At 42.5% G+C, this 15584-nt stretch overlaps 1 protein-coding gene across 1 annotated transcript; it reads right to left on the reverse strand.

Annotated features, from left to right (window-relative positions):
- Positions 1 to 148: 148 nt before the first annotated feature.
- fshr (follicle stimulating hormone receptor) lies at positions 149 to 11619 on the reverse strand. Its single transcript, XM_062378858.1, has 14 exons — positions 11344 to 11619; positions 9126 to 9197; positions 8290 to 8364; positions 8020 to 8094; positions 7850 to 7924; positions 7019 to 7093; positions 6183 to 6263; positions 4891 to 4959; positions 4709 to 4783; positions 3705 to 3890; positions 3107 to 3327; positions 2654 to 2835; positions 2373 to 2564; positions 149 to 1777 (listed from the first exon to the last, which is right to left on the reverse strand). Exons 1-14 carry the CDS (start codon positions 11517 to 11519, stop codon positions 1328 to 1330), a joined length of 2004 nt encoding a protein of 667 aa, XP_062234842.1. The 5' UTR covers positions 11520 to 11619; the 3' UTR covers positions 149 to 1327.
- Positions 11620 to 15584: the final 3965 nt, after the last annotated feature.

Here is a 15584-nt window from a genome sequence, read left to right on the forward strand (position 1 = left end):
TAAGTGCTCTCGCTTGTTTCATTATCTCAGGACACCAGATGGACGGCGTTGGTTACATAAGACCCTCCCCGAGAGCAAAGTCAGATTATGTCTTTCTCCTTTTTACCTGTGGTCTAAGTTATTCTGATGCAACAGACTCCACCCGTCTGGCACGCGAGCGAAGCTAAAACAAAGACAAGGAATTATCTAGGACAGTAACTTGACCTAGATTTTGGTCAAAGTATTCCGTTGTTTTAGTCTGTTCTCGGTTTGCCATTGTCCTCAGAGAAGAGGTTACGCACCGATGGAGCCAATATTATGTCTGTGTGTGGGAGTTGTGTAACTGTGTGTGTCCATAATCAGCTTTGTGAACCCTCTGCAAATGTGTGCTGAGATTTGTGAGTGCATACAGGAATCTGTTAATGTGTAATGAGACTTACAAGCGTATTGAGAATTGTACGTGTAGACAAATCCATAAATGCGTTTCTAGATATTAATGGACAAAAATGGGATTGGCCCCAAGAGCTGGAAATACAGACTAGCTGTAAGTTATAACTCAAGCTTGCAATTGGCTGTCATTTTAAACGTGATTTTACATTTCAGCCGTGGAAGATCTGCAAATGCGAGTGGACACAGACAAAGTTCTACACACAGATCTGCAGGCATTTACAGTTTTGTCTATACATATATACAAACAGCAATACACATTTACAGTTTTTACACTTGTTGCCAGTGTATCACAGGGCCAACATATATCACCAACATATACAGACATAACAACTATTCATTTTCACATCTACAGTCAATTTAGAGACTCTGAACATCTTTGGACTGTGGGAGGAAGATGGACTACCCGGGGAAAACCCACATCAACACGAGGAGAACATGCATACTCCACCCTGAAAGACCCCAACCCAACCACGATATTCAAGCCTATAACATTCTTGCTGTAAGACAACAGTGTTAAGTACTGCACCGCTGTGCTTCTGTGTGTATTGCTACAATACTGGCCCCATACCCATTGAACACATTGATGGTGGTGGTTCAGATGTCCAAGGAGTCAAGACCGATTATCTGGCCAAAGATATTAGCAACATACTTTGGATACATAAAGACTAAACAACCATAACATGATGTCCACCAAATAATACGAAAGATGAGTTGAGGTTTCATTTTCAGGATTTAGCAGATGTGATTGTACAGAAAGAACAAGAGGACCTTTTTAAACTACGAGATGTTCATGAATTATAATCTGTATTTCTATCATAGCTAAAAAGCATCAGCTTTTTGAAAGACAGTCAGCATCCAGCATTGGCCACGGAGAGACATCTGGAGAAGTTCGCGGCAGTTACTGACGAGACGAACTCTCTGTCCGGTAAATCTGCGCCCGGGTCTTAAACAGGCCGAAGTGAGCCGCCAGGAGAAAGAAATCCCGCCTGAAGGTGCGGTTGAAGAAGGCGTACAGGAAGGGGTTGGAGCAGCAGTTGATCGGGTAGAAGAGGACCAGCAGGAGCTTGGACTCGGAGACCGTGATAAGCGGGCGCTTCAGCGCGGCTGAAATGGCGAAAAAGGAGATGGGGGCCATGCAGAGGAAGTCAGTGAAGATGAGCACGGCCATGCGTTTGGCCACGCGGGTGTCGGCGTGGGCCGGCATGGACGAGGGGTTGCGGACGGTCAGGTAAATGCTCATGTAACAGGCACACACGCAAAGGAAGGCCAGGATGTTGAGGAGGAGGAGGGACACGACGTAGACCTGAGCCTCTGGGGACTCCACGTCCATGGGCAGGCAGATACTCACCTGCACCAGAGACACATACAGTGTTCAGGGAAAAGCCTCACTGAGGGTTATAAGACGTGTGTGTACGGGTTTATATTCAGGTGCAGTAATAAACTATAAGACATCCGCTGAATGAATGAATGTAGTATGATGGTGGATCATTTGTGGTCATTTGGTGCATTTCTAATCTAGTCTGGGGCTTTACATTGCAGTTGTGTCATTCACCTATTCACACACACACACAGTGATTCATACAGACCTATGTGCAAAAAACTTAAAATATAAAAGGATACTGGCATGTAGTATTAGACGCATCAGACAACATACTATGTGCAATTGTGCTAAAAGCAATAGGTCAATATGTAATTGGGCTATAAAAGAGTAATATAATTAACCTCAATTAGATTTCTGAATTGATTTTTATCATAAGTGAGAATCTATTGCTTTTCCTTATCTTTCTTTTGATTATTATTTGGTTTCAAGCTGTCGGTCGGAAACAATAAGACATTTAACAAAGTTCACGTTGGGCAACATTTAATTGATCATTTGTGAAAAGAGTTATTGCTAAGGCATTTAACCAATAATTGAATGGAGAATGTGAGGCCTGTACACCAACCTTGCTGTAGCTGCTGACCCTGACTGTGGGCAGCAAGGCGGCCAGAGAGGAGAAGATCCAACCTGCTGTCATGACGGTGCATGCGTGTCGCAGGCGGATTTTGCGGTCCAGCCGCAGAGCGTTTGTGATGGTGTGCCAGCGCTCCAGGGTGATGGCTGTTAACGTGAACACTGACAACTCACTGGCGAACACCTGCGGAGCACACATGACCTGTTCTTATATTCAACCCTGTACATTGATGAGGGTTGAAGACGCAGAGGACTCCAGGCGAGTTTACTCACCGTGATGAAACCTGCGGCCCTGCAGCCCAGGCCCATCTGCCAGTCTATGGCGTGATTGTAATACTCGCCACGTGTGAGCATGTCCACGGTCGCTATGACAGCCAGGTAGACGCCCATGCAGAGGTCGGCGAAGGCCAAGTGGCACATTAGGAAACGAGGAACTGTCAGTTTGGAGATGCTGCCTGAAAACACAGAGATGGAAACAGAAAGGTGAGAAAAATGGCTTAATTAAGTAACAAGGTATTAAACAGATTATTAAGATACAAAGAGGAAATAAAGGCAATATGACTACCTTCAATTTGAAATGTATTTGTACTTTACACCTCTGGAAGTAGTACCTAAGCACCTGACATGAGTAGGCAGACGAAGACATAACATCTCAACCGTCTAAAATATAATTCTTGTTGTTATATCATAGATTCTGCATTACAAATCATTTTCATCGTTAAACACCTAAAAGCACAAGGAGGACGACTCCGTTCCCCAGCAGTGCCAGGACAGAAATGATCCAGATGAGGACCCGCAGAGGGACGTAGGACATGATGTCCTCACAGGGGTTGAACTCATCGGGCATCGGGCTGCAGGTGATGGATGTGGAGTTCGAGCAGTGGTCTCTGAAGAAATTAAAGTTGTCCTGAGCCTTGGGCTGTGAGCACAGTGGGTTCCACCTCGATCTATCGCACAACCACAACAACAACAAGTCAGTTTGGTAGTTTTGCATAATCCTGCAAACAGACCTTGAATTTGAACAAACAAAGTACAAAACAGTAATGAAAACATTACCTACAAATTGAAAATAAAATCTATTTATGTTAGCCATTTTATTTTAATCTTATTCTTTTGATGCAAACAAACCTGAATGGAGAGGTTAATATTTTGTTTTTTCTTTGAAATAAAGGCAGAATTTCCTTTGGATCAAGCAGGGCTATTTCCCATTGTTTCCAGTCTTTAGGCTCAACCACTGTCTCCCCGCTGAGAGAGAAGCGGCCTCATATGTTTCCTAAAAGTTTCAGAAACCAGTGGACACGTGTTGTGGTTTGTGTTTGTGCACCTGTTCCTGTGTATGTTCTGGAAAGCGCAGCAGTGTGAGGGGTACGTCAGTCTGGCCTGGTGCAGCTTGGTGAAAAGATGCAGAGAAGGAAGTTCCTTCAGTTGTTCGGTGGACTCTGCGATGAGCGTCCGGAGTCCTCCGAGGATGGAGTCTGGCAGGGAGCTGAGGTTAGTGTGACAGATGTCCCTGAAAGAACAAACTGAATATGAGTGTTTATTAGATAAGACAAGATAAGATAAGATACACTTGAGTAAAATGCAGTGGCACAAGATACTTGACGAGGATGTATACTGAGTTTGTGCATTGTATATCACTTAGATACATAAACAATTATTTCACATATTTGAAATGTGTGTTGTTATGTTACCGTTTTTCACCTCCTTCAGTTTAAAGCTGACAAGAATGCTGATCAATGTTTTGGATTATAAAAATAAAAATAGTTATAGATATAATCATGTTTACCACAACAACACATTTGTTTGGGTTTCTCAGCCTGTCTCTACGTGATGTCTAAATAAAGTTGTGTTACTGCAAATAAAACATGTATCAACTGAAGAATACACAGACTCCAGAGGCATTAAGACGTGGTGCATGAATATTTATGCCGGCAAAAATCCAGTTTTGCTAAGAATAAAACCACAAAACTCAAATATGCCGATCTTAAAAGTCACAGAGAGAGCGACGGTTTGATTGCCAAGTGATTGCTGGGATGAGGGTGTGAAAAAAACACATCCCAGCACTGACAGTAAATAGGAAATAGGATTTTTTTTTTTTTTTAACACACTTCAATGACCAAAAAAAAGGTGTCATTTTGTTTGGAGGATAAACAGGTCTCTCTCTGGAATTAAAATGAAGCTGCTCCGAGTTTATTTTTGATTTAAACCGGGCATGTTTCTAACCCACACACTCCACTTTGCTTCTTGTTCCTCTTCCTGACGTTAACCAGTTGATGATAAGTAGGGTGAATCATGCAGGCATTAGTTACTGTTAGATGTCATGCTTACAGTACCACCAACTCACTGGAACCCACAAAGGCGTTGGGATTGATGTGAGTAAGCTGCTGGTTGCCTCTCAGGGACCTGAGACGCGAAGATCGAGAGAAATTAAACAAATGCGATGACTATTTGTCAATTTTTTCTTCTCTATAAATCCTCTATTTGTAATTGTGTCTCTGCCTGTGACTCACAATCCGTGCATCTTTGTGCCGTTGAAGGCGTCACTTGCCACCTCCTTGATGCCATTTCTGGTGAGCCGTCTGTCATCAGAGAGAGAAGCCAAATTACAGTCATGTGGCTCCAACACAGAACATTTCCAACTGTTAAAGTGAACTAGGAAAGCTAATTTTAGTGTGGGTGCTTCTTTTGTCCACTGTCACTAAAGCTGTTGGAAACTGGTTATGCAAGATTTCTTTTCCCTGGTGTCACTCCCTTTCCTGTAGTGTTCCATTACAAGTTAAAGTACTGGATCCAAAGTGTCGCTTATTTGCTTTTGGGCGGAGAGTTAGATCCGAAGCTTTTAAAACAAAGACGGGTTTGAATGTGTCTGCAGGAAATAAATCTATCATCACATTGGAAGGTTACAGGAGGTTTCTGGTGCCAGCAACATGAAAATTAAATCACATAAACAGTCAAATGCACTGAAACTAGTAAAGGTTGTGACAACAACATGCTACATCAACAAAATAGTGGCATACGTAATAAATAATACAAATACTTTTGATTGATGGAATTTACGTTAACCTGCATTTTAATGTTGCAACTGCAAATTTGAACTGACTCATATTCTGCTTGGTATAGTTTAATGTCCAAAAATGAATAATGTTTAACAAGTTATTATATTGCAAAAATCGAATTTAAATAGAGAACATATTAATTATAATAACCGGAAACTATAGCTGTCAGAAAAATTTCGTGGAGTAAAAAGTGGAATATTTCCATTTAGAATGTAGTAGAGTAAGAAAAGAGCCAGAACGCTAATACTCAAGTAAAGCTGTCCTTGTGCAAACTCTCCTCTTTTCCTAACTCCTTACGGCTTCTCCTTCACATCTTTCCTTGACCCTGTGACGTATTCCATCTGGGTCAAGGAACAGTGGTTAGGAGAGGAGATAATTTGGACTCTCCGAATGCAGCCTTGGTGCAGAGTCAGCAGCCTTAGGGTTTTTTTTATTCACGAATATTTCTCTCGCCTTTGTATTTTTTACAATAGAAAATCAATCAAAGAAAACAGGGCAGGATTAGAATATAGATGGTTGATTTACTGAGCCTGGATCAATAGGCGTTTGGGATTTTTCAGCAGCTTGAAATAGAGGATGTTAGAAATAAAGAGTTGATCTCTGCAGTGGTAGAAGTGGCGAAGACAGAGCGCAGTAAAGAGGGCACAGAGCCTTTGAGGCGACATTCATCACCGTGATGCCGCCTCGGAGCTCTGTGAGGGCGGTGCGACTCTAAAAGGGAAAAGAAGTAAAGAAGAATGCCTCACATCTCCATGATGGTTTGGGTGCAGAGGCCTCTGAAGGCATTGGAGGGGACTCTGGCTATGTTGTTGTTCTCCTGCAGGTCACTTGAGCAGCAAAGACATAAAAAACACACGATAAAGAGCAAAACAGCAGATATACAGTGTACTATACAGATATACAGGTGCAAAGTCACAGGAACACTTGCGGCACTCTCCCTCATAACCACCTCCTATTTGAAGCTGGTAAATGTCACGTGGGAGAGAGTTGGAAGATGGATTTTTCTAATAGGAGGGAGAAGGAACAGGCTGTTTAAATCTCTCCCATGTAGCAAATTGTTTTGGCCCATATTTGGTCTGCACTGTCATCTGGCCCACGTTCCCTGGGAAATTATGGCACATGGGCAGTCTGCTCCTGTTTGCTTGATCTGAGCCACAAGTGAGCCAAAACCAAAGGTGCCAAAGGTGGCCCGGATTAGTTACGTGCTATTTGGGCCATAATCGCCATTCACCATTTTGGTTTACATCCAACCTTAGAGCATCGTATGTTCTCCTTAAAGCGCCCACATTTGTTTTGGGATATTTGGGCCACATTTGCTATTTTACAAGAGGGCCACTTTCATTTTGTGCAGGCCACAAGAAGGCTGGAGGTGCAGGTGAAGTAATCCTCATCTGTATGCTGTCTGGGCTGATATTAAGTGTGTAGACAGGTTTTGACTACATGTTTCCTTCTGTGTGCAAACAATAGCCTCTACTGTCAGGTGTACGTGGGACCCATGGTGTGTTTGTGGGTGTTTTTTGTGTTGGTGTGTCTGAGTATGCGTGCATCTTTTACTTAATTTCTAAATTGCGTTGAGACTTACAACAGAAAGTCGGGGGCGGCCGAGTGGATCTTGGTGAAGTCTGGAAAAAAGAGGAGCCCGGTGTTGGAGATGGTCCTGTGAAGTGCAGATTAAAATGTTACTACATTCTCATCGTGACCTCAGAACAACACAACGACTGCGACAAAACCACAGGATGTAGCATTCATTGTAATAACTCAACTCGTGATAATAACAAAATTCAACTCGTGAAACAGTTTCCTGGATGATTCCAGAGAGAAGTTCAAGTGGAATCAGGAATCTGATATTTGTGCAATTTGGTTGGTTCATCATTATACATTCAGATATATGAGAAAACCATGCTATTTTTTCTGTGTCATTTTCGATGATGGATTCACTTTCAACGTTTCTGAGCACATGTTCAAAAACCAGGTTCAAATAAAGTTATTTGAAGATTTTGCCACATGAACATTTTAGAAGTAAATAAAAATACTGTGCTTCTGTAAGGAGGTCATTTAAGAAATCAATTTTTTCACTTCACTGCATTTATGTGGCCCAGTTCTTACAAATCAGGACAAACAACAAAGTAATAGCTGTGCTCATGTCACTGAGAGAGTTGACCTTTGTTCATGATAAGTCCCTCATAAACAGCTGCTTTGACATAACAGATATAAACACATCAACATAATTTATCTAGGAAATAAATGCATAAAAATCTTTGTAAATGGTTTGACTCATAACTATCCCTGGGGTTTCTTCCAAAGGAACCAGCTTATTAAAAAAAACCAGCTGGTCAGAATTAGACCTGTCACCCTCGACCCATTTTGGTCTCATGATCAGTTGGTGAAATGCACGTTCCGGGTGAGTCCTCACAGATACTGTAGTTTCACGATGTCCCTGAATGCGTCTGGGTGGATGGACGTCAGGTGTTTGGACTTTGTTATGGTTCTGAAAGAAAACAGACACGTGTGCTCATCAGTGATATCAAAAAATGACAGGACTTACAGACAAGGGGGGGGGGGGGGGGGGGGTGGTGGACTTACATCTCACTGAGTTCGGGGAGGTTGAAAAAAGCATAAGCTCCAATACTCTCCAGAGCAATGTTTTCAGAGATGATGCTGCAGGGAAAGACAACAGTATGACTGATATATCTAACAATATCTGTCTGCACCGCCCTGACCAGCCCACACTCCTCCACTGTTTGGGTGATCAGCGCTCTCACAGCTCACAGCTCGTCTTGTTCCACAGCCGAGACTAAACACACGAGCCTGTTGGATAAAAAACGTCACTTCCAAAAAAAACTGTGTGCTCACATATCAGAGAGTCGAGGGAGGTTGGCGAAAGCAAACTCGGCAATGCTCTCCAGCCTTTCGTTCTCCAATATGGTGCTGAGGTGGAGAGAAGGGGAAAAGAAAAGATAATGACATAAACTATGCTACAGAGAGAGTTCCTCAATTTAATTTAAGCTTTGATCCCAAACACAGGGAGATATGTGTCATCTCATTGTCCCTACAACACAAAGCTGAAGTGCAAAAATCTCTACATATGGAGACAGGATGGCTCTGCAGACTTGACTCAATGCAAGTTTTAAAAAATAAATAAAGCATTTAGTCGTCAGGCAAGAGGTATTATTCAAAGTGTTAAAACAAAATGCAAGTGCATATGGGAAATAAAACATTGCAGCTCCCAAGATTCAAATGAATGGCAGCTCAACACAAACAAGATTATCACTAAAAGTTTGGTGAAATCATTACAGAAATATTTAGAAAACTCAGATAACTAGAAAAGCGACTAAAAGTGGCATCCCATGTGCCAATTTTGAATAAAACATTTTTTAATGCATATACTGCATTTACTTTTGTAGATAAATCATCATTTATAATTCAATTACATAAACCTCTTTTCAGTTTCTTTTTAAAATTCTGTTAAATTTATAAAATCAAATATTCATAGAGAGATTTGCTGGTGAGACCTTATCATAGTCCCAGCCCAACCTTTTTATGTTTCCCATGTTTGGACGATCCGTATCTCAGTTGTTTTGACCTCCTCAGTTCATTATGTTCCACATCAAAATATAAACATGAACGACACACACACACACACACACACACACACACACACACACACACACACACACACACACTCTTACAGTTTCTTGAGGAGCTGCAGGCTGGTGACGGCGCCGCGGGGAAACACTCTGATCTGCGTCTGCTTAACTTCCCTGTTGAAGCCGAAACAGACGCTCACATCAGCACCGACACAAGCACTGCAAAGAAATCCTCAGTGAAAAGTCACAACGTTATTACAGAGGCCAGTGTTGGTGAGAGAATCAGATCGTTTTCACATTCTCTAACCAGTGTTTTCATTGATTTATGGAGAGGGTCAAGAGGGCCGTGACTTTCTTTTCACGTGAGAAGCATGAACAGACAATCTCTGCGTAAACTCCAAAGCTTCTTTAGCGACCGGTTGCTGTAGGTCGGATCTAAAACAACAAGTCATTGCTGTGTACTTGCAAATATCCCCTCTGTTCCTGAGCCTTGACCTTGGAGCGGAACAGAACAGATGGGAACACACACGTCGCCTCCTGAAGGTTCACAGCACGTCCTCTGGGAATCCTGGCTACTCTTCGCCACAGAGTGCGTCCTCCTCTTTGTGTGGGTGTGTGCGTTTGTTTGAATGCTTGTGATCATGTTTATCTGCACTCTGTTCTTGTCTGTAGGTGCGTGTTTGTGCAGAAGCTGTCTCGCCCCCCCCCCCCCCCCCCCCCCCATCCCGGCCGTGAGATTCCTTCGAAATGTTTCAACGGCCAAAACAACAGAGCCATGTTTACGCAGAGTGGCGGTCACCCTCGCTTGTTTCACATTGGCTCGGTGTCTCTGTGTCACCGTGTCACGCACACCCTGAATCACTTGCACCACCTCAGGTCAAAATCTTTAAAGATTAAACTCTATTCCTCTGAAAGGCTCAACATATGAGAAAATTCAGAGCCAAGGTGCAGCTGTCACCCCGTGGGAATAAGTTAGCTAGAGGCTGGTGGTGGCTTCATGTTTCTCATACAGACACCAGTCGCATCACTCTTGTATCCTTAAGGGTCCTCAAGAGAGCACACACCACCGCAGAGGCCCAAATCACATTTATATTATTTGCTAAAACTGGATGAATATTTGGATCTGCACTGAATTGCACACAGTCATAGACAACAGTCCACCAAACATGTCAAGAGCCAGGAATCTGAGAAATCAACAAAACGGTTGAAAGATTATCTCGCTAGCACTGATCCAGATACACAACTAAATTCAATAGGTCCTTTCTTCCAAGTTTCGTAGAAATCCTTCACGTAGTTTTTGTTTTATCCTGCTAACTAATAATCAAACAAACACAGAGACCCTCCTTGTTATAACTTTTTGCATTTATGTCATTATTGCTGCTTATGGACGGTGGGGCAGACTTCATTGGAGTAGCAGGATTTGTTCTTTGTTACTCTCTTGACCTCTAGGAGCGCTGCGGAGCAATGTTTTGAAAAGACAGCCCGGGTGTCATTTCTGCGATATTCTGGTGATCAACAGTTGGAAGCAGTCACACACAAAGTAGGAACGAGCTCACAGAGAAGAATGCTTCAAGCTACAGAATACTTTTTTTTGTTTTTGAATTCATCGCAGTGGTGCCTATACGCTTTGCAGACATGCCCGAATAAATAAATGTTTCTTAAATCCGTATTGGCAGGTTCGGTTCGAAAAGGTGACAGACACAAGGATTAGAGAGGAGAGTCCAAATGACTTTGCATCGTCACAAAGATGGATTTTAACCAAAGGTGTCATTATGTTGCATTGTGGGAAATGTAGGATCCATAGCACCCACTGTTTTTTATACATAAGCTCAAACAGGCAACTAAAGACCTCCGTTGCTTCACTTTCAGCCGTTCTTCAATCGTCACATAACTTTGTGGAAGAACGCTACATAATTGCTGCAGTGGCCTGAAATTCCCCTGACATAAAAAAAATGCAACAATCAATCAATAAGAGGGGAAAAAGCCACAAATATGTGCGTTGATGTTATTGTTTCTGTTCATGAAAAGCAATAAGAGAAACAGAGACACAGGGACAGCTGCCATCACATTCCCGGCATGTTTCAGGCCAACTTAGCCAATTAGACAAGGGAATAATAGACGTGGGAAAAGAGAGTAGGATCGAAGAATGTGGTGTTGTTCTCTGGAAGAATAGCACCAACCGCTCCATAAAAGCTCTTGTGGTCCTTTTTTTAGTACAGAGGCCAAACAGGAGGAAGGAATCAATAACTTATCTCAACCAAAACTTGATTTTTACATTTGACTCCGGAAAGGGCGAGTGCATCCGCTCGCGTGTACTCACAGGCATCGGGTGTTTCCGGAGATGTTGGAGGGAAGCTCCGTGACCCCGAGTCCCAGGCGCTCGCAGTCGCGCACGGTACGTATGGTCAAGCTGGTTTCAGCTGCTGACCTGTGGTTCACCACAATCATCATCCACACTGTCACGCTCCTCATCACCATCACCATCATCATCATCATTATCTTTCCAGTCCGGTTAGTTGTATCTAAGGTTATCTTTTTTTTCCTCCTCGCTTTGTTTTATTCTCAGTTCTCTATTCCCACCCGGTGTTGACAGGCATGCAGGCCTTCCATCAAAGCCCACACTCCACACGTGATCCGAGCGTTCGTCCGTCTGTCCACCGCGGGTTCACTGTCAGGTCGACGAGAGAAGTAGTGTGAGGTGCTTTCTCCCATGCAGTGGTGAATGATGGGGGCGTGTGAAAAGCTTTTTGTGTGTATGAGGATGTAGGAGGTCTCTGCTGGGCTCTCTCTCGCTGTGTGTGTGTGTGTGTGTGTGTGTGTGTGTGTGTGTGTTTCGGATATTACCAATGACACGCTCTAGTCTGTCCAAAAATCTGTTTTCACTTATTATGTCTCTCATTTTGAATGAAATCATGATGGCAAAAACACTCTTAGTCCCTGAATAAAGAAAACGTGAAGTCAAACACATACAGATGTCCACTTTGCTTCGTGGAGACTGACTTTGTGTTATTTGACTGTGTTTAGTTGTTGAAAACCAAGAGAGATGGCTAATGCTGCTTGGAGGTTGTTTTTTTTGTTTTAGCTTATTGAGTTCAACATTATGAGGAAAGTTAGATTCAATGTTGATCAGAAAATGACAGTAAGGCTTTTGTTATGAGGCTACAGTTGAACAGTAGTACACCTTCAATGGTTAAAGGCTCATAGACACAAGTATGGCAATTGACGGAGCCTTCTTTCTATACTTTGTTTCCTAAAAGCTAACGGATTTGGACAAAGCAGACGAAAGGAGCAGTACCACTGGAATTCATGGAGGGGCAGTGTAGCCAATAGTTCAAGCGAGACAATAGACAAGAGGAAGAAGTTCCAGCAATGGCGGAACTTTTTGTGGCGCGAAATCCCTCACTAATCACCATATAGTCCAATGTATAGTGAGTTCGCCATAGTGAGTTTCCCACAATGCATCGGGAAAAGTAGTGCACAACTGATGGTCACTAACCAAGCAATATATACCATCATGCATTGCGCTCGCGGATGAGAGACCAGAGGAGCGAGGGCGGCAGCAACAACCCGACCTGTTGTACAACTGTAAATAGAAGCAGAGCATTACAACACAAAATGCAGGAAACTAGTTTAATTCTACATTCAAAGATCATCATTCAATATGTTTTTTTACATTATAAAGTAAATGGTAAATAGTTAAATGGTTTTGTATTTAAATTGAGCTTTTCTAGTCTTGATGACCACTCAAAGCGCTTTACAGTACAGTTTTACATTCACCCATCCACACACACATTCATTCAGTGCATCTATTCGCAGCACTTTGTTATTCTATGGGGGGCCATTCAGGGTTCAGCATCTTGCCCAAGGACACTTCGGCATGCAGATGGGTCAGACTGGGGATCGAACTGCCGACCTTCAGGTTGGAGGACGACCACTCTACCCCTCAGCCACAGCCGCCCTACTTAAGTATTAAATATAAAATATTTATTTTTACATCAAATTTACTGTGGGATTTCACACCGAATCATTTAGTAACTACATTTAAAAAAGACATTTGGATGTAAAGACCAAAAACAAAGAGCTGGTTGGAGCCCTAGAAAGTTTTAAAGTTATAATATAATAATATATATATAAATTCAATCGTGTTTAGATTAAGTTAGAAATGATTGATACATAAAACTTTTCAGGTCACATGTCTGTGTTGATAGATGAGCCGAGCTTTATAGTGACGGACAAAATATTAGTATTTCTATTCCACTCCCCACACCCCAGCAGAGAGCCAGCTACCAAGGACACTTATCAGTCACTCACACACGCACGCACTCACTCACACAAACACACACACATACACACACACACACACACACACACACACACAGACACACACACACACAAACCTAAGTGAAAAGCAATCTTCTTACTAATCTTTCTTTGTTACATTTTTATCTTTACATTTCTTCATCTCCTGCTCTTCACACATTGCTGTCTCTTGTGCTAATAAAAAAGGTGTGTGTGTGTGTGTCTGTGTGTGTTATGCAGTGGGAACTTCATGTGGAGGCTCTGTGTGATTTATTCCAAAGCAGGACAAACGCAGCCTTGAGCTCCTGACATGACCCCCCCCCCCCTACACACTCACACACAGGCAGTCATGTTTCAGCAGACACACATTCAGACAAACACACACATACACACACATATATACACACACACACACAAACTCTCCCACAGCTCCCACACATGAGAGAGTAAGTAAATCAGAAAGTAAGAGACAAATGCAGGCTCTTGAAGGAGAGGAGATGAAGGACAGGGGAGGATCCATGACATCTGTGTGTGTGTCTGTGTTTGTGTGTTACTCTGCTAAATGCACCAACTTATAAAGGTGATAGAACACTTTTACAGCAGATAGTGGTCCAGCGACCTGTTATTGTGCATTTATAAGACTTTCATGAACCACAGCCATCAGTACAATGATCGGCCTGTATACGATACAAATGTCTGCTGCGGTGTACGTGCACTCACCTTCAACCATTTCTTCACTTTCACCCCTCGGTGAATTATGTTTCCATGGAGAGCTTTGAAATTTGATATGGTGAACCTGTTCCTTTGGTTATGCTCTGACTTTTCCAGACTTTTTCCAGCCACAACAACAGGTCACCATTTCCTGTTTACCTAAATTTCCCACATGCTATGCATATTTAAATAAATTCAACCAATCGTGAGTTAAAGGTTCAGTTTGTAAGATTTAGGTGACAAGGATCTATTGGCAGAAATCTTATATATGATAATCCTAGTGATGTTTTCACTAGTGTGTTACATCTAAATTGTATGAATTGTTCTTTTCTTTACTGGGTTCCTTTATATTTAAATACTTTATATTTACATCAGGAGCGGGCCCTCTCTACGGATAGATCAGGGCCGGGTCTTTATCTCTGCACTAACCAGCTGTGGTCAAGGGCAGGTGGCCCCAGGACTCGGTCTGTTGCTGGGTACAGACTGTTCAGCAGAAGACAAAAAGTAAAAGTGAGGGAGAGAGACGGCGAGAGAACACGATAACGAGACAGGGGAGGTGTTTGTTGAAAGAGCAGGTCCTTGTAGCTGCGCACACCTGAGGACACAGCTCTGCAGTCTCAGTGATCTTTCATCCGGCAAACAGCAACTCTGCAGAGACTTATGGCGTTTACTGCACCGAGCACTTCAAAGCCCGCGCTCGGTGTGTGCGCCGAGCTATTCATGTGTGTCTGCTGTCCCAGATAGATGTAGCGGGATGGAGTGTGCTGCTTTTCCTTAGCTTGAAGATGTGAGGGGTCAAAGGAAATAGGAGGAGGGTGAGGGGACTCTGCAACATGTAGATATGGAATATTGACATTCTGGGAAAATATGCTTAGCCCATATACTTTCTTGTGGATGGTTAGATAAGAAGATCAGTACAACTCTCCTCATCTGTTTGATATAGGGTACCGCTATGGCTGGTTAGACGGGGAGGAAACAGCTCGGCTCTGGCCAATGAAGGGCTACATATTTAACAGTTATTTCACGTATTATTTTATCGTACAGTTATTTTCATGTATTAATCTACCAGTTATTTTATTGTTTGGCCTGTGAAACTTCCACAAGTCTAGAAAACCAAAGTCCCCCGAACTCAAGGTGACATCTTCAAATGTTATGTTTCACACGGTCAGCGGTCGAAAACCTAAGACATTCACTTTACAAAACAAGAAAAGACAAAGATAAACAGAAAACTTTCCTGTTTGACGACAATTCATAGACTATCTCAGGAATTTTATTTTTTGTTTGTATGGATGAAAAACACAGACTGTTTATAAAGTGAAGCCAAATCTTCACCACCTGGTGGCTGAATGCAGTATAGCTCATAAATCCCGCCTCTGCCTTGTTAGTTGATGGGACATGGACCAAACAGGAAGGTCAAAGTACATGTGTTATAAATTGTTCTCAAAGATAGATTCTGGTTGTTAAGGTTGAATATTATAACACAATTTCATTTTTTTCATGAAAAGAAACTGGACGAAAAAAAACAACGCACAAATGCACACTCCAGGCTCA

This window comes from Platichthys flesus, chromosome 20 (assembly GCF_949316205.1).
Source record: "Platichthys flesus chromosome 20, fPlaFle2.1, whole genome shotgun sequence".
NCBI classification, from domain to species: Eukaryota; Metazoa; Chordata; class Actinopteri; order Pleuronectiformes; family Pleuronectidae; genus Platichthys; species Platichthys flesus.